Raw genomic sequence first — 23,111 nt, forward strand, 5'->3', positions numbered from 1 at the left:
CCTGTCTCTAGCACTGACGTCAGTCTCTCTAGGGGGACACTCCTTCCTGGCCTCCATTAGAATTGAGGAAGGCAATAGAGATAAAAATGTGTACTCTCTCCACTGTGTTTCCCTAAAGATCTCTGTTGTTATTTAGAGAGACAACTAAATGGTCATAAGATACTAAAAATATGCACATTACTGGGACATCAGTATAATAATTAGCAGTGAAAAATTGAAGCTAAGGCAATTTAAATATGGAGAAAAAAATATTGGAAATCTTTATACAAGCCTATGGTTAAATTTGTTTTAATTGAGAAGAAAAGAAAAGAAATTACCCCAAGGGTGATTAATGCATCCCAGATGACCCAGGACTTATCTTGGTCTTAAAACTACAAGTCCCATGTCTTGGAAACCCTGTCAGTCCCAGGCCAACCAGAGAAGTCGGTCTCCCTGCCCCCTCTCTCCAAGTGTGACATGAAGACAAGTTGAATTATAATTAGAAAGTGCTCATCTCACTATTTGTCATATAGTCAGTGATATTCACCATCAGATCATAAACAGTCACTGTGACAAGAGAAGTAGAAATGTCCACAGGGGGTTGGAGCCAGCGAGGCTGAAGCTTTAAGGTTTCTCTGTTTTCAAGTTCCCAGTTTTGATTTTACTATTCTTAGAGGGGGTTGTCCTAAATTGCATAAACTCCACCACAGTTATATCATCTGTCAAATGATGGTGATGATGATGATAAAACATAGTACCTGGCATTAATCTAATGCTTGCCAAAATGAGGGATTCACTTGTTAATCCTCACAAAAACCCCAGAAGTAGGTACTGTGACTGCATTATGGTGCAGATGAAGAGACGCGGGTGGATGGCTGTTGGAGATTGCATTGTCAAAACATTATCAAAGAAATGCTTACACCATCTATCAGACAGTTGTGTGAATTGAGTATGTGAATGAATCAATATGAAAATATGTCTCGCAGCTCTTTATATTTACTTTATTGGTTTCACATATATGTGTGTATGTATAGACATATATATGTGCGTGTGTGTATGTGTGTGCATATGTATAAATGTGTATGAATGTGTATTAGGAAAATATATACATGTAATAAATACCCAGAAAGCCCACAGGACACTGTCACCTCAGGATCTGGAGCCCTAGAATCTCAGTGAATATTCCTTTGATCAAGAACTTAGCCTTATCTAGACACACAGGTCCATGGGCTTTACAGGCAAAAGATGGAAGCTCACAGGAGCCAAGGGGTAGCACAGATGACCCTGAGTGTGGACTGGAGCTCTGTGTGTTTATGTATGTGACACCATGCCAGCCCCTGAAGTCAGCAGATACTTGACCCAGGTCACATTCCCATCATCCAAACACATGAGCGCTTGGGACATTAAATGTGTGAAGAAAAGCACGTGCCATCCTGCAGCCTAAGATGAATGAGACCTGGGACATAGGGTCAACTGCACCGTCCTTGCATTCCTATCCTGAACCCCAGCTGTCACTGCATTTTCCTCAATGCTCTGGTGGCTTTATTCTGATGGTATTTTCTTTATGAGTTGCATACATTTCCAGAGGCTTGGTCTGAGAGCTTGTGTGCTATGTTTCAATAGATAAGTCTTATATTATTTTTTTTTCATCTAAGTTTGCTTCCTATTTGTAGTTATTTAATGTGTCTCTACTGCTACTTTTCTAACTTTTGATATATGGCTTTCTTCTCTTGTTTACCCCTCTCATTATTTAGAAGACATACAGTATGTGTCTAAATCTAGTTTAGTTACCTATACAACTTAAAATAATATGCTTAAACTACTCTTTATTTATTTATTTATCAATGTCACAGATTAAGCTATAAAAACCCTGTTGGGCAAAATAAGGCAACTAGCACATTTCTACTTAAAATCTCTGCTCTTCACACTTTAGTTCAGGCCACAATCTTTGTTATAAGTGCAGGTTTCTGATTTCTATTTTTATAATGATAATTATTAGTGGTATTAGAATTAGTAGTAGTATTATCATAACCTGTGTCCTTTCAATTACAATAGATTGTTGATTCTGTTATAATCTTGACCATAGTTATTTAAGTTATTTGCCTATTTAAATGGATACAGTGACTGCCAGTCTTTTCATACAGTAGCTGTCTCATTCTTGAGTTCAATAGTTTAAATCTGTTCCGGGGCAACAGGAGTATGTCTCAAGGAGATTTTTCCGAGAAGAATAATTAAATCATGGATCTGCTAATTCCTTGCATACCTGGGAGTGTCCTTCTGTTGCTTCTCTCCTCACTCCCTCTGATGTCTCTCTGTCATCTCACCTGTTCCTTGACGCCTTGCTTCATAGAATTCTTGCTCTCTTTTCAATTTCTGACAGTGTGATTTATTTGTAAACTTGTATTTGATAAAAGTCTTCTTCCAGAATATTTTCTTATTGTCTTCATCTTTCTTTTGAATGTTGCATGTTCTTTTTTGCATGTACATTTTGGTAGGGAAAGGTTGCTCTATAATCATCCATGGATATCTTTTTTCCCCTGACCTCAGTTCTGACCCAGGCATTTGCATCTAAGCCTTTCATAGCTTTCAATGGACCTGGTGGCCTTCCTCCTGGCCTTGTGCCTGCAGCATCCACATTCCAAGTATTTAATGGAGCCAATACAGATGATTTGCTGTGTGAGCAGTCCTCTTGTTTTGGTTCTTTCACTACATTCACCAGTTCTCAGCCATTTATTTGTTTTGGGGAAAAAGGAATCTCTGTACTCCTTCACTTGTACCATCTTTCCCAAAGTCTCTACCATGACTTTTAATGTAAAAAGAGAACATTTCAGAGAGATGTGCTTTCTTTATAAAGCTATCAAAGTGGTGTGGCCCGCCTGCAGCTACCAAAGATGTTAACTCAGAATCTGGTCTGTAGATGGAGGACCAACAGCATTGCTTATCTCTGCAGACAGTGCTGTCATCCTGCCTGCAGCAGGGATGCTTGCGAAGGGGTTCTCCAGGACTGGCTGTCAGCCACACTGTCCTAGTGGCTGTTGTGACCCCTATTTGTGACATGCCTCCAGCTGGCCTCTGAGTGGTGGGCCTCAGGTGGTCCAGGGCAGAGGTGTCAGTCCAGGGCCCTCCACAGGCATCCTGGCTCCACCACGTGCTCCTGCAAGTCCTTGAGCACATTACTTGGTATTTCTGTGCCTTGGTTTCCTGTCTCTGAAATGGGTATAATAATCATACCTACCATATAGATTTATTGTGAGACTTAAAGAGTGAGGACAGATAGAACACCACGTTACCTAGTGATCACTACTAGTATTATTGGAACTCAGTAGATTAGAAGGCTTTAGGATTTGATGTGTCAGCCCTCTTCATCTGGCTGTAGACTGTCCGGGACTTGGAATATATAGCAGTTTCTCGAGGGCAGTGAGATTTTGCACAGCCTGTCTCATGCCATGTAATGCCTATTAGACTGTAATGCACAATGCATCACGCATAAGACTGTGTTCAGCCCTCTACTGGCCTCACCATTTTCAGACGCCTTTATCTGTTCTTCTTCAGGAGATCCTTTTCTTCTGTGCAAGAACTTGGATTTCCCACAGAGCTCTTTGCTTTGTCTGTGAAGACTAATGCAATTCTCTCATGGCTACTTGTGCATATGTAGACCTTACATCATAGGGGCAGTTAAAGAAAGATATCATAGTACTGTCTAAACTACCCAGACATCGTTTTTATGTGCTGCATATGATATTTCAGCGTAAAGTATCATAAATGCTGTACCGGTTGGCTGCTGTCCCAATTTGAGTCATTTAAAACAGCTGAACTAGAGAATGAGCTCTTTAAAGATGGAGCTGTTCTCGTCCCAACTCACTGGAAGAATATGGAGCATATGTCAAACCATTTAGAGATAAAATATTTTCTCATGCTCATATACATAATGTAAATACCACTGAATCATTAGGCTCTTTTGCAATATAGGCTAATAAATTATACCAATGATAATGCAGCAAATGTTATTAATGAGATATTCATTAACGAGTGTAGTGCATCCCTCCTCACATTCCCAAAGTCTTCTTGCCTCAATGTTGGTAAGAGCAGTCATAGATAAATATGACATTTACCACCTGACTCACCTGATAAGTGTTGTGACACAGTATCTGAATCTAAAGAATACAACAGTATTTAACTAAACAATTATTTAGTTGACTAAGGAAATAACTAGCATTATCTAATTAAAATTTTTTAAAGTACTAGAATCTTTCAGTATTTACTAATATATACAACCCACCAGATGGGGAAAAAATATTCAACCAATGGGTACCTAAGATGTAGTAAGAAAATAAGAAATAACTATTCTGTGGGTGTCTTGAAGAAGAATGACTGCGCCTGCAAAAGATGGGTTTATAGGGACAGGAACCACGAGGTTACATAAATGTTGTTCCACATACTCTGTACATTCCTTTCCTGGGTCCCATTAATCTCCCAGTGCCACAGTGAGAACTCATCCTGCAGGAAATGGAATGTTCCAGGCTTACTGAGAAAGATGGCCCCCACATCAAGTATTCACTGGGTGATTCTGGCCGTCACCTGGCCTAATGGCATCTATTGGCCAGAATAATTGTCTACAGCATGTGGTGCCTTCACATCTGCACCTCGGGATGGACGCTGTTTGGCAGCTTAAAAGACAGCTGCGAGATTCTTAGAAACCATCGTAAAAGAGCAAGTCCCGCCGTTATGCTGTAGAAACTACAGTAAATACTTGGATGCCTTGGCTGGACCCCTCTGTGGAGGTTTATGCCTTATGCTCCCCATTGTTCAGTTGTCATCACTGCTTTCACAGGTGTAGGGGTCAAAGGAAAGTGATGAGCTGACCAGTCTGGGTCTGTTTCCACGTGCTAACCACTCAAAGTGATGTGGCTTCCTCATAGGCTCAGGTGGTGTGACCGCATGACACAGTGTTCTTACTGTCTTTCCTTATTACCTGAAGGCAGTGAAGGTGCCTGAAACTCTGCGCAGGACAGTGACACTGATTTCATCCCGGTGTCAGTTTACTTCCAGAGTTGACCTGTGTAAGTTACGGATTCAATCTGTTTCATTGCTTTCTCTCTTAAAACCCACTGGATGTATGGTAATTCCTGTGAACCCACTCGTGGCCCTAACTGACCAATCTTCCTTGGCCCAGACCCGAGCTGTGCCCCCCAGTGCTCGAGTGCAAAAGCCGCAGGATCTGAGGGGCTGGGGTCCAAGCCCAAACCGTCCAGACAGCCTGGACGCGGCCACCTGGAGAGCATTCTTAGAAAACTGACTCATGAGTCTGGAGAAGATCATTTCAAAGTATTTATCTAGGAATGAACATCCAAGAAATCCTAAAGCGAAATGCCAGAAAAACCTGAAACTGTAGAAGGAGTGATGCCATCATTTTAAAATTCTCATAAAAGGAAGCCGTGGTGGGGAGAGTTCAGCCTGTGTAGTAGAACAGGAAACTGACATTCCCCACACCCACCCCCCCAGAAAAATGAGGATTCGAAGAAAGTTAGCTGGAACACAGTGGTTAGTGAATCTTCCCTAACTTACAGCACATTTTGCACCTTGAGACATGCTTGTTAAACCATGTCCTCTGGGAAGCTCATTCATTTTAAAAGGAAGACAAATGAACCACAGTTGTGAAATGTTTACATTCATGTGAGATATACAGCTTTCCCTAGAGCACCACTAATAGGCACGAGAAGATATTTCCGATGTCATAGAAAATCTGGGTGTCCGGCTGACTAAGGGAAAGTGTTTGGAGAGGGCATGGCCCTGACTAAGTATTTCCACACTGATTCAATACTGAATCATTAAGGACCTTTCAAAACACTGCTCTGTATGGATAATTAGCCATAAAGTAGAAATAGACAACTTCTACCGATAGCAATAAATTATACACTTATGTGTATGTGAAATAGATACGCATGACAAACTTCGCACCTATCCAATTAAGATATGTAATTCCCACAAAAGTCCTAAACACATACATTTTTTCCAGGACATTTTAGAGCTAAGCAATATCAGGTAACTGCCTCACATTAGGTTTTCCTGAGCTAGAAACCCAGCCTTGCAGAGTCAAATTCATTGAGCAGCACACAGCAGAGTGAGTTTTCTTCCTGGCCCTCGACGGTGACATCGGCCATCAAGAACCCAAGTGCCTATACAAAAGGCTCTCACCATCTCCATGCCTCAGTTTTCTCATCTGTCAAATGGGAGTTCTAACAGCACCTCCCCCTGGCTAGTGAAATGGGATCCTGTGTGAGAACAGGTTAATCGGTGGTGTAAACAGTCAGAACAGCACAGGGCGCAGAGCAGGCCCCTGGTGTGTGTGCAAAGGGATCCAAACCAGCCTGAAGCTGGACTCACTGGACTTAAACCCCAGCACACACCACTTACATGACCTTTCTGCACTTCACTTGTGTCCTCTGCAAAGTGGAATGAATGGCACCCACCTCATTGGTTCATGAGGGGAGTTAAGCCAGTAAATGGCTCTCAAAAGCTTGAAGCTTCGATGTCGCTGTTGATGAATTGTGAGGTGCTGCTGGCTCCTCCCTGTTGCTGTGGTGTTGGAAACCCTCTGTTCCAGGCCTCCTTCTGTCTCTCTAAGGTTTGGAAATATTTCCTTAGAACTGCGAGATTTAACATGTGGAGCTTTTTGTTGCTGTGCTGTTGTTGTATTATTAACATCTGCCTGCTGCAACAAGGCTGTTTGTCCAGTTTCTCCCAGTCATCTGCTTTGGCTGCGCTTAAAATAGGTGCAAGGGCCCAGCCTTGAGGAGGCATCCTGGCTACTGCACACAGACCATTGCTTCCCTGTTTGTGCAGAGGTGCTTAATCCTATTGTTCCTAAACGGAACTGGTTAAATCCGGGTCAGCAAACTCTGGCCCCCGGAGCCCAGTGCAGCCCCCTGCCTGCATCTATACGTGGGGTTTCATTGGAAACACAGGCACGCCCGCTCGTTCCCACATGCTCTCTGCCTACTTTGTCACTGTCACGGCAAGTCTCAGTGGTGCAACGCAGGTCACGTGGCCCACCGGCCTGAAATATTTACTAACTGGCCGTTTTGTACAATGTTTGCCAACTCCTGGGCTAGATGAAAAAGTTTTCCAAGCAAAATGAGGATCTTAATAGAAAATAATGTCTCCATTCTCTTTCACCCTTTTTCAGGGCAAAATAACCATGTTAATGTTATTGCAGCAACATATTCCAAATAGTCCAGAAAACCTGGACCTGCTGTAGGTCTGCAGTCGTCCTGTCATTTGTGTGTATCTTTTAGAGCGATTTCCAGATGTGTTCATGAGTATACTGATCTTCTCAGCAATTTGCGTAATGTGGTCTGTCTTTTCTCAGTTAGGGAAAGTGGTGTGTCTTCAGGATAGGCGAGTTTCTCCAAATGAAAACGTAGATTAAGTTTGGAGTCATCTGATGACTCCGAGCTCGTGCAAGCTCAGGTTCGTACAGCTCGTTTGTGCCCAAAGTGTGTAATTCCCTAGCCAGCTGCCAGAATGTGGACGCGTGGGGAGCAGCCTTGCAGTCACATCCTCTGAAGGAAATGGAGGAACCACTTCTCCTCTGGGAACACTGATTCATGACACGGTGCCCCAAAGCCACTCAAGAAGCCCCAAGAGTCTCCTTCTGACCGTGACTCAGAGGCTTCAGCAGCGTCTGTCAGTTCCTCACGTACATAACTGCCTTTTGTCTTTGAGAGACGGGCTTTGTAAGAGGGACTGGCAGTAATGCCTTGTCACTTACGAACCTTCCCAGCATAGGACCTGAACGCCAGGTTCCTCCATCAGTGACTTCAGGCTTTTGTCCTTTCCTCAGGTGAGACAAACCCCTGTCCAGTCCTTTCCAACATCTCTAATGGACTTTAGCATAACTGAGATAGCGTTCACTTGCTTGCTTTAGATAGAAATAAATGCGGTCAGTTACCTTTCCTCAGGGGCATTTTTCCCATATTCCTGCCTCCCTCCCCCCACCCCCATTCTTGGACCGAGTTCTAAAATTTCTCAGTAATTCTAAGAGTGAATAGTCTAAAACTGCTTACTTTCAACATCAGGATCCCTTTATCACTTTTTTTTTTTTACCCATCACTTAGAGGTAATACAACAAAGTAAATGGGCATGTCTCTGATATTTGTTTTTTGCTTTTAAAAAATTCGTATTTACTAGTCATGTCTTTATCAGCTTTTCATTGATTTTCAAAAAAAACATATAAAATACGGTTACTGTAGTGGGAAGCATGGCAATCTCTCTGCTTGTATGTTGGGTAGACAGACTGAGGGGCTGAGTTGATGGAGCCACGCGGACTGTATGCAAGTGACCTCACTTCCCAGGTGATGGTTGAGGAGTAGAGAGGAGGGGGAAGGAAGAGGATGAGACGGAGGAGTTACATAATGAGACACATGGCCAACCCTTCAACAGCACTCACTCTGCAGTAGCCACCCCTCTTCCCAACACCTCATGGAGCAGGGACTGTGGTCACCTGGGCTTTGCCCACGAGGAAGTGGAGGCGACATTTAGTGGTTTCCCAAAGGTCATACAGTGGGGGGAGGTGGAGCCACAATTGGAACCCGGGCAGCCTGACTGCAGTGCCCCCTCTTACCCCACCCCACCCCCCTACTCTGGGGCAGACCCAGGAAAGGCATCCCTGGGACATCTTCAAGCCGGGACCGTGGATGGTCCAGAGCAGACTTTCACAGAACACTGTGATGTAGAGTCATATTGGCACATGGTTATCATCTTGTGAACATCCACAGGCAAAAGCAAATCCCCTCAAACACAGATTCATTAGGGCAAACCCTTAGGAATGTTTTAAGGACATTACTATGCTTAGCTAATAACATACCTCCATGTCTGTGACGTGAGAGTAGTGATATTTATTGTGTTTGTGAACAAGTATTGAGCATTTTGCACATGCTCAGACCTGTGAGAGGCACAAAGGCACCGATCGATGCCAAATTGTGCAACACAGGTTTTGTAGACAGACAGACAGAATGGCCGCCTCCGCTGGGACAAACTCGCCTCCACAGCCATAGCCAGGCTACTGCCTCTCATCCTTGCAACCTCGGAAGCCTCTGGCTGACTTTCCCACCACCAGTCTAGCTCTCTGTCTCTTATCCATTCTGCACTGGCCATGGCCTTCCTAAAACACAAACCCGACATACACACTCCTCTATGTCAAGCTGTTCATGCCTCTTGACTGTCGCTTGCTTGGAACCCAAGTCCTATTGCGTGGCATCCGGGATCCCCTAGGACCAGTCTCTTCAAGTGCTCTGTCGTTTGAGCCCATGTCCCGGAGATGCTAAACTTCTTGACTTGCTGTCGCTGACTCTCTCACATTGGCTTTCTGTTTGCCTTTCTAAGCATTTCCGGGGGGGAGGGGGGAGTCTAAGCATTTCAGCAGTGGTCTCCAAGTCCTGAGAACATGCAGCATCCTGGTATCCTTCCTTCTCATGAATTTCCAATGTGCTGTCTATGTGTGTGTGTGTGTGTGTGTGTGTGTGTGTGTGTGTGTGTGTGTGTGTGTAGAGATTTCAAGGAACTGGCTCACGGAGTTATGGAGGCTGACAAGTCCCAAATATGTGGATGAGTCAGCAGGTGGAGACCCAGGGAAGAGTTGATTCTGTAGTTCCAATCCAAAGGCCGTTGGCTAGCAGAATTCCCTCTTCTTCTGGGAAGGTCAGTTTTTTTTCTATTAAGGCCTGCAACTGATTGGACAAGGCCAACCCACACTATGGAGGGCAATCCACTTTACACAAAGTCTGCTGATGTAAAGTTAACCACTTCTGCAAAAGCATCTTCACAGGCACATCTGGAATAACGTCTGAGCAAATAGCCAGTGCCATGGCCCAGTCGATCTGACATGTAAAATGAATCGCCATAGACCTGGATTCAGCCCGACGTACAGGGATGCAGCTTTGTTGGACACTCAGGAAGTAGGATCTGTGATTTGCTGAGATGTAGGAAGGGCTGGGGACGGAAGCAAGGGGTCCCACTGCCTGCAATGGCCACGCAGGGCAGCAGGGTGAAGACGGGGACTGTTGGCTCAGGCTGCCATCACAGACAGACAGAGATGCTCTGTGAGCCGGTTACACAGGTGAGGATCTTAACGGCGAGAATTCGGGTGTTCTCACCAGGTAGAAGAAAAGCTCTTACTCAACCTACCGAGATAAAAAGTAGATTAAGGGGAAATCATTTAAAAATACATATGCACACACACACACACACACACACACACACACACTTTGAATCTTTATTTTCACTTAAAATACATGCATATGCCTCCATTTGCTAATTGTTTCACTTATGGCCAAGGCTTATTTCGATAGGGGTCTGCCTCATAAAGACCTCAGTTGATTATTTGTATTAAATATGCCCAACACTTACGATGTCCAGTTTGAGTTTATTTCAAGAAGGGCGAAACTGGTCCCATTCATCCAAGGGCAAAGGTATTTTTACTTTCTAATTTTTTTTCTATATTTTCCGTTGGCCTCAGCCACGCCTGAGCCGACAGCAGTTCCGTGTAACGACTGGCCTCCACTGAGTCACCCCAGAGATTCAGCTTCGTTTTCATAGCAATGAGCTGTCTCATTTATCTTGCTCACATTGCAGCAGGCTATACCAACGTACTTACATCACGTGATTCCAGATTAAGCAGAAGCAGGTGAGGACGCAGGCTCGGCAGGTCCCGGTGCTCCTGTGTGTCCCCGGGGGCAGCAGAAGGATGTGGAACACCATGGGTCGGAGTGGCCCTCCCCCGGTGCTCAGCATGGTGTGGGCGGCGGCCAGTGGTTTCACCAAGAGAATGGGGCAGCCCCCTGAGTCTGACCAGTCAGTTCAGATGAGTAACGAAGAGAGCTGCTCCTGAGGTGGGAGCAGTGCATGTGGTGTCCAGAGAGGATCAGGACAGAGGTAGAGGGTCCCAGGACAGAAACTGACCCAGGACTGTCCCTCTGCTTTCTCCTCCTGAGGTCAGACAACTGCAGAGCCCCACAGAGGATGTTGTTTTGGTCCTGCCCAGTAGAAAACCACCTGCCTGCTTGGGTGGCAGGGTGTTTATGTATAAGAGGGATTTTTGTACCCAAAAGATGTCCCCAGGCATGAATTCCTCTACCACAACCTTCGGTGTCCAAGCAAAATGTGAGTTTACCAAGACCTTGCACCATGGAGCCATCACCGGTAGGCCTGTCTCCCCAGCTCTCCAGCTGGCTGACTGGAGGGCTTAGAAGAGTGGCGTCAGTATTGGGCATGGCTACCTTTACTTCTCAGAGCTCTTCATTTCAAGGTTGGACAGATCAGTATACAGGTCTGTCCCAGCTCCTTGGCCACTTGGTTCTGGGATGGACTTCCTTTGGGAGGGAGCATAAGCTTGCATGAGTTTGCACGCCCAGAGGGCCAGTTACTGGATCCGCAGCCAGGAACTGCGCCAGAGCATACTCTCAAAAACCAGGAGGGCCGGTCCACCAAGGACCCTGAGAGGGCTTGTTTGATGCACCAGTGACAGGAAACCAAGGTATCTCCCTTCCCCCAGAAGAACCCATTCCCCAGGCTCCCCTCCCCCAAGTTTTATTGGCACTATCTAGTTAACTATCACAATAGTGACAAATAACATCACTACAACTTTCCTCTTAGGGGAGGGAAGGCAATGCCCAACTGCAGGTGCAGTGCCCGGGACTGCCCTAAAGAGAGGGATGTTCCCAAGCCTGGCAGTCCTGACCACCGGGCTGGGGAAGGGAGGGCTTTGTAAACATTCCGATTCCCGAGCCCCACCCCAGATTTGCGATTCATGCCTGAACAGCAGGTACCTCCCTCCACTTGACCAGGTGCCCAAGGATAGTGCAGAGGGGCTGAAACGACCCTGGTCTATCTGCCTGTGACCCAGCAGGAGCTAAGGCAGTGCTGCCCAAATCGCAGCTGCTGGTGGGGCTCTCACACACCTAGCATTCCTGGTCTCTCCTCCATTCTGCAGTACTGACTTTCAGTTGCAATCTGGTTGGGATTTTTAATTGCTCTGCTGTATGCAGTCACCGCCCAGTATTTTTCTACACCATAGCAATGGCGCTTGTGATAGAAACAGGTGGTTCCATGGATGTTGAACGGGTGTGGAACAGGAGCACGAGGGAGTCGTCCTCCCCACGTTGGAATTTGAGGATGGAAAAGACACTCATTCTTTCCAGCCGAGTAGGGGTGAACACTGAGGTCGGCACTGTGGGGGCTCCTGGCCCCTCCTGTTTGCATCTTCTGCTACCTCTGCGCCTGTCCTGTCCTGGCTTCTTGAGGCTCAGTTGCCCAAATGTAAGATAAGTGCTACAGTCCATCATTTCCAAAGTCCTTCCCAGCTCTAACACTCAGCCTCTTTTTCCCGATTTTCCACGGAAACTGGGTAGCGGTGCAGCCTCACAGAGAAGAACCTCATTGTCGTTTCAATCTAATGATGTCCCCTTCACCTTTTATGAGCTGGTTTTTCATCTGAGTTAATGGACTGCAAACACCATCAGTGGTCTGCAGAGAGAAACACCTTCAGAAGAAGGATTTTTGCTGAAACAGGGAATTGGTGAGGCTATTTGGGACCGTGATGTCAGTTTCTATGGTCGCCGTGCCCCTCATAATTCCATTTTTCCTCTTTCCCCATGTAAACAAAAGCTCTGTAGATCTTACTGATTCTTCTGAAGATACACCTGAGGACGGGATAGTGCGACAGGTAAATCTGGTAAATAGCCTGTGGCCCCCGAATAGTAAAATCGTGCATACTTTGGCTTCTCACCATCTATAAAATTAACACCCATAGTGTTTCCTTTGGAGGGAACTTTTGATGTCCATCACTTTGCTGTGGTGTGATTCAGAGAAGAAATGCTGCATTTGAAGGTGAAAAACACCTCAGTGCCTCTGCCTGGCTCATTACAAATCTCCCCTTCAGTTTTACAAGTCCAGGGAGGAGTTTGACTTTTGGAGCCAAACAGATGTAACTGTCAGGTTGCAGCTGCCAAGTGCTGATGACAAAGATCTGTTGTCCTCACCCAGGTCCCTGTTTTCGGAAGCTTGGCCCCTGTCCTTGCCAACCAGTAGTCAGTAATGAACTCAGTTCGGAGGGGAAATTCGGGGCCAGTCCCTGGCATTGGCCCTAGAAAGAAGCCTCTGGAAGACATTGGAAGGGTCTGATCTACCCAGACAGCGTCCAGAATACCCTGTTAACAGACTGTGGTAGAGGGGAGTGAATGAGACTGAGTGTTCGGCATGCTGGGATCGTGTCTGGGTTTTTTTTTAGTGTGTTTTTTTTTTTTTTGAGTTTTCAAATATGTATTTATTGTACCAATGAAGAGTCACATTCTGCTTAAAAGTCCAAGAAACACTTTTCCAAGACACAACTGACAGGAAGGGAGGAGACAGAGATGAAGAAAGATTCTATCCTTTCCAGTGCACTTGCTAGTGACCTTTTGATGGGTTTGGAGACTAAGTGTGTTGCTCCAGAAGGCACAGCACAGGGTGAGTGAATCTAGCTACACCGACAACATTCTCTTATTCATTCAGTTACCAAGATCACTGGCTGTTTCAGAGCTGAGCTTCTGCCTCTGGACTTGCCTGGAGTGTAGCTGGCATCGCTAGACAGTGATGAAACATCCTCTGACACAGGCCAATAAATAAATTTCAAATCAGAAGATAGGGAAGATGAGCTGAGGGCCTGTGGCCAACGCTCAGACGGGCTCAGAAAGCCAGTTTCTCTCCTTCCCTGTCCTCCCAGCTTCTCTGACCTTGACCGCTGTGCTTTCAGCTTATCTTTCTGCCGACGCTCTTTAAGTCAACTTATTATTTCCCAGTGGAAAAAGCAGATTTTTCAAAGTAGCATCTGTTTATTGTTGAATGTGCCCTGTTGTCTTTCAAACATTCCGTTGAGAAGAAAAGGGCAGAAGATCTCAAACTGCTTACATGTGTGAAGGTGCTGTAGTGTCCCATGTAGAAAAGATTCTCTGCCTTCAAACCTCACACAGTCCGGTGCTGTCAGACCATGGCGCGGCCGCCTTCACCCCCGGGCCACAGATGTGAGTGTCCGTGATCACAGTTGCAGAGGTTTTTAAAGATCACTTAGGAACACGAAAGTGGATGATTTGATTAACAACAGCCTACCTAAAGCCATGATGGATACACCGACATGTGAAGTCACGTGTGCACAAGCCTGCTGGTGGGGAGCAAGGACATGTACCTAAAGCTGTATTTAACCCCGTGCCTCACTGTGCCCAGAATGCACCGCTCCTGTGCTGAATCCAGCTGCAAGTACCTAATGTTTATCACACCTTCTTGTAGGGTCGTGCTGCGACATGGGTTCTGCCCCGTCATTATTTCATGTCTTTAGTGAGTCATGAAAGACTACCTCCTAGCAGGTCAAGTGATTCCCGAAAATAGAACGATGCACTCTTAGTCTCAAAACTCAAAGAGATTAAGCAGAAAAATAAAACTGACACGAAATTCTAAAATGAAGCTCTCAGTTATTCGCTCTCTGAGAGACTCACTGATGCTAAGTCTGTGACCGCCCCTGGATGGCTCTGCTCGGGGCTCAGGTCAGCAGCTGGCTCTGGTCCATGCCCAGGGTGGGTGGCCTCTGACTCTGAATGGTAGTTATGGTGTATGGCTGCCTGGGTGGCGTTTCATGACAAGGTATTTTACTAAATCCAAGTACCCTAGTTGGAAATGCGCATTTTCAAAGGAAACTTTAAATAACCAAAACCAAAATGTTATTTTTTTAAATGACGAGGGGAAAGCCGTTTTATTGAGAAATAATAATAATGACTGGCAATTAGGGATATTGAATCTTGAATAAATGGTGCCAGAAAATCCGCCTAAAGTGTTGAGTGACAGCCGTACATGCTATCCACTTCGGGGCAGCACTGAGAGCCCTCCCTACAGGTGTGGCTGAGAGGGGACCCTTCTCCAGAAAACCCAGAGGATGGCTGGGTGGCAGAGGCTTCCTGAGGTGCATAATTCCAGCTGTCTGCTTTGTTCCAATTGGCGGACTTAGGGAAACAGAACAAAGCGGGACAAATGTGGCCGCTGGTCAGCTACGGAGCACACCTTGCAGAAGCTCACAGAATGCTCAGACAGCACGGAAGCTTGTGTGCATTTTGACTCATGAGCTGAAATCAAGACATTTCCCCAGAGCTCGGCCCGTGAAACAAAACAGACACTGGCGTTTCCAGATACCTTGTGAATGACCTTTGTTCAGGACGATTTCTTAATGGATGCAGTTAAGAGAAGGGAAGAGACTGGATCAACCCAGTTGGAACAGCTTAAAATGGTGGAGACAGAGGGGGTTGAAGAGCCTGAGTGCAGCCAAGGTATCTTTGCAACCCCGGCGTGGACAGCCCTGTTATAATTCATATGGCTATACGGCTGAGAGAGTAAATGCACGGAATTAGAGAAAACATAGAAACAACAGGAAGCAACCAAGAGGTTCCAAGTGCAGAAGCATCGCAGCCATGAGGAGGCACAATTTCACAATGAGGAGCCATAATTTACAGTTTAATGTGAAACAAAAAGGAGTGATTTTATTCACAGTGAAAAATGGAAGCATTTCCACAGTTGGTACAGAAAGGACCCGACATACTTTGCTTTTCATGTGAATAAAACAACTATCTTGTTGTTGTTGTTGTTGTTTTTAATAATTTTCTTAGAAACACAGTAGAGGCAGTTCAGGAGTAACCTTGGCATAAAATGGTTCAAAACTTCTGCAAACAAAAATGAGGTGCCACGGGATGTGACAGGGCTGCCCGCTGTGCTGGGGTGGGGTCATTTCTGTGTCCCATCTGGGAGTTGTCATCAGTTTCGCTCTCCTTCCACCGCTAAATTATCCTGAGAACTTTCACAACAGCCTAAAAATTGGCTCTGAGAATCAGACCCTTTTGAGAACTTGAGGAAAGACACGGACAATTTTGCTCAGAAATCCGGGCCGGGCACATAGAAGCGGCAGCCTCCGGGTGTTCCCGGCTCCCCTGAGCAGGAACACATCCCTCTCTGCCTGTGGTGCCTTATTTAGATATGCATCTATCTTGGTCCACACCATGAGGTGTTAGAGGCTGAAAATATGTGCACAGAGGCTTTGCAGTGTAAGAAACATGCTGGTTGTACACACTGACTTCTCAAAATGCTGGATTTAAAAGTTGCATATACTGTCTGCCCACGATGGTGTTTAAAAATATATATTATGTATGTATGTATGTATGTATGTATGTATCTATGCATTTAAACAGAGACAGAGAGTGAGCAGAAGCACATTTGAGGGACTCATTACAGTGGTTTCTCTGGGTAGTTTCTGTCTTTCCTGTTATGGTTCTCTCTGTGTAACTCGGGGGCACATACTTCAGTCCTCACAAAGCCTCTCCCTTGACACCGTGTCTCTTAGAGGCACCTCACAAGCCCTTGACCAAGCACCCCACTGCTGTTTTGGCTCCTTTGCTGAAGTGTGACCATTGGGGTTCCTCGTGGGGGAAGCAGATGGCCCCAAAGCCCAAGGGTGTACGGGTGTGTGTGTGTGTGTGTGTGTGTATGTGTATGTATATATATATATATATATATATATATATATATATATATATATATCCTAAATCTGTCAAGCCTCTAGACCCAACTAGAAATTGTAGGACGTGCAGAAGACAGAGGGATATGCTAAGAGATACCATACAGTTGTAATTTACAAAATCCTCTAACCAGAAAAAAAAGAAAAACAAAGCTATGGAGACTGAGTAAAGTGATCAATCCAGTTTCTGTAAAAAATAAAATGAACAGAAAAATAAATGAGATTAAGGACGAACCTATAGAGTAAAAGAGAGGAAAGACATAAACAAATTGCAGACTCTGGGCTTCATTTGGATTCTGATTCAAACAAGCAGATTAAACTATGACATTTATGACACAATTGCAAATGGAACATTGACTATATGGTGATATTATGGGATATTGTCAGTTCTTTAGGTGTCATAATGGTATTGTGGTTATGTTAAAAGGGAAAAAACAGAATCCTAGTCTTTTAGAGATGCACATTGAAAATATATGCAGGTCTGGAATGTGCTTCAAAATGCTATAGTGCTGGGGGCATAAGTTGATAATTATTGAAGTTGGGTGCATGAGACAAGGAGGGCCTTTATGTTTGTATGTGAAGTTTTATGTTAAAAAAGAAGTTAGAGGGAGGACAGATAAACTGTCTTGAAGGGCATTGTGTCCAAGGTGGCCCTGAACTCCAGGGGAGGGGAAAGAATGACAATCAGGAAAGCTAATGAAGGAGCCATTGAGAAGCCATTGGGGCCACGGGGAGACCTCTGGGGCCACTGAAATAATTATGTACAGGTCGACTACAGATGGGAAGTAATACCAGCCCCTGCCCGGACAGGCATGGCCCCTCTCCTGGAAAGGTGGCACCATCCCTCACTATAGGTCTCTTTGTCCCTTCCCAGCTGGTCCGTGGGGAACTGGAGCGCCTGCAGCCGGACTTGCGGTGGCGGCACGCAGAGCCGAGTGGTCCAGTGCTCACGGCGAGCCCACTACCGATCCGAGCGGGTCTCAGCCAGCCTGTGCCCACAGCCTGTCCCCTCCAGCCGCCAGGCCTGCCTCTCCCAGAGCTGCCCGCCCACTTGGAGCACTGGGCCCTGGGCAGAGGTAACTCGGGCAGGGTTGATATGGGGGGTGGCAGCTGGACCCCCTGTGGAGCACAGCTGGGCCTGGGGCCTCCAGCAAGGCCTGATCCGTTCCTTGCTGGGAGCCAATGCTTACTGTTCCTATGCAGTGCTCGCGAACCTGCGGGAAGGGGTGGAGGAAGAGGTCTGTGGCCTGTAAGATCTCCAGCCCCTCCGCCAGGGGCCAGCTGCTGCCTGACGTCCTCTGCAGCTCAGCGCCCAGGCCCAGGACTCATGAAGCCTGTCTGCTTAAGCGCTGCCACAAGCACAAGAAGCTGCAGTGGCTTGTGTCTGCCTGGTCCCAGGTAGGTGTGTTGGGTCCAAACAGAATGGGGTCGACCAGCCCTCCCGCGGGGCTGCCTCTCCTTACCTGCTCTCACTGCTCCCCACTCCTTTTCCACCCTTTTTCCGCTAAGTCTCTGCCCCCCACCCTGTGGGCTTCAGTCTCTCCAGGCACCCCACCCCTAGACATGGCTTTAGGCTTCCAGGTCATGTCCTTGAGCAGCCCACTCAGTGACATCCACAAGGTCATCACTCAATCAGTGTTGAGACGAGGATGAGTGGGTGAACGGGGTGCAAGTGTGAGAGTAGGGGGCACGCAGCTCTCTGACAGCGGGGCCATGGGGACTCACGTACGCGATTTCCCGGAAGTGCTTAACGCAGCACAGAGCAGGAGGAGGGCGCATTACCTGGAAATCTCGGGACCCGTTTCCTGAGACTGGTGTCCATGGCAGCGCTTACGTTTAGAGAAGAAGCCGCTCATGTCGGGTTTGCTGGGACCAATACCCTGTGTGCTGAAGGCCAACCAGCCCCCTTCTCTGTACTATTTGGGGCCTGTCCTGGCCCTGCTGGCTGGGCTAACACTCAGTAACAGGAGTTTGGAGTGTTAGAGGTTTCATGACTACCTTTGGCCCAACTGAAGGCCGAGACAGCATGTGAGTGAGTGAGTGAAGGTGCAGACAGAGCTGTCAGCTCTGCCCAGCACAGCCTCCCACAGGGGAGGGGCATGGGGACAGCCTGTGCCGGCACCGCCACCACCACCCCACCCCCGCAGCGCATGTGCAGGGGCTGTCAGAAGCCCCTTAACCATGGTGTGTATCTTCTCAGAGGTGGAGGTGTCAGTAAACCCCAGAAGGACACGAGGAAGCCAACAGCATAGAGTGACAGCAACACCCCACAGAGCAGGAACCCATGGGAACGGGTGTTAAGAGCCCTCCTCCCAAATCCCAGGGCTACCTGTCTGAGTTCCCGCAGCAGCTGTGGGAAGATAGCCCCTAGCTCCGTGCCAGACAGGCGTCTCACTCCAGCCCACACCTGGAATGACAGTGTTTGGGATGGCGGCAGGAGTCAGGCAACAAAGGGGTAGCTGTGCCAAGCAGGCGCCTAACCCTGGTGAGACACTGTCTCAGCTTTCCACTGAAAAGGAAAAGCAAGGTCGCTCACTGAAGCAAGCCTGCAGTGGCTAAGGTGGGACTCCAGGTTCTGTCCCCTGAGCCACAGGGATACCAGGGTCTCCTAGGACTGAATCACCAGGTCTTTAGAAAAGATGTTTCTTCCTGTGCATTTCCCTGGGGGCGTTTCCATGGTGACTCGGGCTGTGTGATCTGTGGGTGGTGTCCAGATGGGAAGTCCTCACCCTGAATATTTAGCACACACACACCCACATACACACGTACACACACTCACACACACATGCCCGGCTTCTCTCTCAGGCCATGCCTCAGAATCTCCCAGCTCTGTCTTGGTCTTGGCAGCAGGACACACACAGACACACCTGTAAGCCACAGCTGAGCATGGGAGAACCCTGGCAGGTGTGGTCACCTGGCTTCCAGACTCTGCAGAAGAGATGGAATCACCTGTTGGGCTCAGCATCACCCACTCCTACGTGAGCCCACAACACCTGGCGCTGGGACCTCTCTCCCCAATCCCCCCAAGCCTGACCCTCTGGTACAATGGTGTACCTTGTGCTTCCATGTCCTTTCTGTGTTACCTGCAGCTGTGGCCTCTGCCTGACCTGCTGGTTCACCCAGGGCCCCTCTGCGCATGGCAGGGTGTCCAGCAGCAGTGATAGCTCAGGCGTGGAGAATACCGCAGTGGGGTTGCTCCCCGTGTGTGCTCGCTCTCTTCACAGGGAGCATTGGGCTTTCTGAGAAGAAGGGGTGCTGTGCCCTGTCCAGGTTTGGTCCCCCTGCCCTGGTTAAGGGGCCAGCTACACATTTCAGAAAGATGGTCTTCATCCCCCCAGCTCTGAGGTTCACCTCCTGTCTGATGTGTTAAATTGCAGTGCATTCTAATGCCAGTTACAATCCAGCATCTTTATTTCCCAGGGAAATGATAGCTTTGGAATTTCTCCTTTTAGGGTTTCTGATTGCTCTGCCTCTACTTGTGCCCCCAACACGAGGCCACCATGGCCTCCAGGTCCTCCTTTTATGACAGCTTCCCTAATGCCTTTAAATGCCAGTAAATTCCATTGAATGTTTACACTTGTGTAAATGTTCGAGCTGATAGAATCAGGAGGCAGTTTGACTCAAGGATTTTGTAAAAGAGACAGTAACCTCAGAAGAGGTATTTTTCACCCACATCTTTTGTTTTCTTTTATTTTTAGTGCTCTGTTACATGTGAACGGGGAACACAGACAAGATTCTTAAGATGTGCTGAAAAGTACGTTTCTGGGAAGTACCGAGAGCTGGCCTCCAAGAAGTGCTGGCACTTGCCACAGCCCGACCTGGAGCTGGAACGCACCTGTGCCCTGTTCCCGTGCCCCAAGCACCCCCTGTTTGCTGCTGCAGGGCCCCCGCGGGCCAGCTGGTTTGCCTCGCCCTGGTCTCAGGTAGGGCGGCTCTGTGTTCAGAAGAGTGGGTGGGAAGGCCTTGCTCCTGACCTTGGCGGCTGGGTCAGGCGGGGGGTGTCTGTGAGCGTATAAACCCCACTGAGCCCACCCCTGAACCTTCTCTTCGAGTGGGTGTGGGGGCCCACATCCCTGGGTGTGTGTGTGGCTTTCCGAAGAGGGTGATCTGCACACGTTACCGCATCTTTTAGGGCACGTGTGCTTTGCTCTAAATCATCACCCAATTAAGCGTAGGAAAATGTGGTGTTTTTGGCAAAAGCTGGGCAGAATTCTCTGGAGAGGAAAGAATGGGGAGGAAATAGAATATGAGGAGTGAGTAGGTGGCTGTGAGATTATATTGGGTTGATCACACATTAAATGAGAGTAGGAGCCGAGATACTGTGGAGTTGTCACGTCCTGCCTGGGCTTTGGACAGGACAGCAGCCCGTCCAGTGAGGTCTGCAGGGTTTGTGCCGGGCCTTTGGTGTTCCTCCCTCCCTCCTCCCTCCACACTTCCTTTGACTCTAAGGAGAATTCTGCCATTCCTGCTGTTAACCCACCCTCCTCCCTCCTGTCTCTGCCCCTGGGTGTCCAGCCACCCTCGCACTGTGCCCCCCACCCCCAACCCCGTCCTCTTAGCCTGTGGTTCTGCTCCTACGCCCTTTGTTTCTGATTCTGCCCTGTCCCAGGGCGGCACCCTCACTCTTCTGCCTCCAGGAGGGGCTGACATGTCCCTAAGCCATGCCTGCTGGCCAAACTCTGAGCACTGGCACTGCTGGGGTGTGCCCTGGAGGGGCACATGGCCTTGATCAGTGCCCCCAGGGAAGGGAGGAGCATTTTCTGGCTTTCTAATCTGTTGGCCAGGGAGCCAGCCTTTTTCTGCTCTGCACGTACAGGTCCCATCTCTGATTTTCTCCTTCTTTCTGAAGACTTGAAAGTGCAGGAGGAGGAATGGAGTGTGTGGTGGCGACCAGCCTCTGTGTCGCCCTCTGTGGGAAGGTCCTCGCTCTCTCTCCCTGGAAAGTCCCAGAGACACTCCCAGGTTCCATGCACAGGAATCAAGGCAGTGACAATGGCTGACACCGGCTGAGGTCCCCCACCCCCAATGCCCCGGTGATGGGCTAAGCACCCTGCGGCTCCTGACTCAGGGATTCTTCCAGCAGCTCTATGAGGGAGCGGAACATTACCACCCCCATTTCATAGATGAGGAAACTGAGGCACAGTGAGTCTAGGGAGAGGCAGAAGCTGGCCCGCCCAGTGGGGTCCACAGGCGTCATGTGATTTCAGCCCAGAATTGCCATGTCTTCTCCTTTGTTCCTCAACATGGTCCTGCCAGCTCAGCCTGGCCCCGAGGATGCCCGGCTGTGTCCCACCCCCACTGTGGGCAGTAGGACACAGACTAGGTTGGAGCCCAGTGTCATCATGGGCACATGGACAGAACATTGGCTTTTAAGAAGCAAATGAAAATGATGGTGTGCGCTGCCACGTGCTCTGGTTCCTGCCTCATAAGCACCTTGGTCCTTGGCCAGGGTGTCCTAACGGTGTCAGGTAACACTGGCTCCCACACCAAATCCTAAGTTAATAAGATACACAGGAGCATGGAGCCACCAAGCTGCCCCATCACAAAGGGTCCTCTAGGGCTCCCATGTGGGGCCTTCCGTGATGCCAGCAGCTGACCCCAGAGAGTGATCCACTGTCACTTCCAAAGGAACTTTCCTGGGTCTTTGTCTCTCCCGCAGGAAACTTCCCAAAAGGTCTGCTCAGTGCCTGGTGCTGTAGCACTACTCAGTGGGCAGCCTGTGGGATGGCCCTGCCTGCACACAGAGTCCCTCCCTAGTCAGACGCACGTCTTAGCCAGCCTTTCGTCCACTCACTCACTCACTCACTCTTCGTGCCAAACCTTTCCCGGGAGCTTGCACTGGAATGGGGTGGGGGTGGCTCTGAGCTCTCAGCATAACCAGCCTATCCCATGGAGAGTGGGGGTACCCTCCCAGGAAGCATGCTGTGCACCCCAAGCTCACTGACGGGGAGGCCCTGGCATCTTGTGCTAAAAGGAAGCATGGACAGAAAACAGACTCTGGAGTGGAGACCCCTTTTGTGCCGGAATCGTGCTCTGGTGGTCCTCTAGCCTAGCGAGCCTCAGAGGTCAAGTTCTGGTCACTTGAACAGGAGCTGTGAGAAAGCCGATGTCGTCACAAAATAACCACCAGGACTGGTGTTCACCCAGGCATTGCTTTGTGGCAGGTTTATGCAAAGTATTTCCATGTATCTTCTACCTATTTGCATATGTGCACATATATACGTGTGTATATACACATTACTTGTATATACATGCCCCCCCCCCCCCGTGCCCACCAGGACACCTAGCCCATGCTCAGTATCAGGAATGTTTGCTGAAGGTGCGAGTTTAAAGGAAATACGAATGCAATAAGTGGCTCAGAGAAGCCACTTGTGTCCTTACTGAAAAATCGTTCCTCTCCCAGCACATACCTGTCTCAGGTTTTTGTTTCCATCGTCCATCGATGTCACGTGCTCTGTTGAGAGACCCATGTGTCATGGTATCATCTTTAAAGTCCAAAGGAAACCCTGGCTCACCAGCCACATGCTTCCTCCTTGCTTGCCCATGA

General features: G+C 48.0%; 1 protein-coding gene across 1 annotated transcript in view; it reads left to right on the forward strand.

Annotated features, from left to right (window-relative positions):
* Nucleotides 1-23,111, forward strand: part of ADAMTS16 (ADAM metallopeptidase with thrombospondin type 1 motif 16) — a 132,508-nt gene that overhangs the window by 101,288 nt on the left and 8,109 nt on the right. Inside the window, exons 19-21 of the mRNA XM_019743385.3 lie at nucleotides 17,439-17,640; nucleotides 17,768-17,962; nucleotides 20,263-20,487. Coding sequence (XP_019598944.3) covers nucleotides 17,439-17,640; nucleotides 17,768-17,962; nucleotides 20,263-20,487 — 622 coding nt within the window. The remainder of the gene's footprint in view (nucleotides 1-17,438; nucleotides 17,641-17,767; nucleotides 17,963-20,262; nucleotides 20,488-23,111) is intronic.

This window comes from Rhinolophus sinicus, chromosome 3 (assembly GCF_057876585.1).
Source record: "Rhinolophus sinicus isolate RSI-liver-muscle chromosome 3, RSI-T2T, whole genome shotgun sequence".
Taxonomy (NCBI): Eukaryota; Metazoa; Chordata; class Mammalia; order Chiroptera; family Rhinolophidae; genus Rhinolophus; species Rhinolophus sinicus.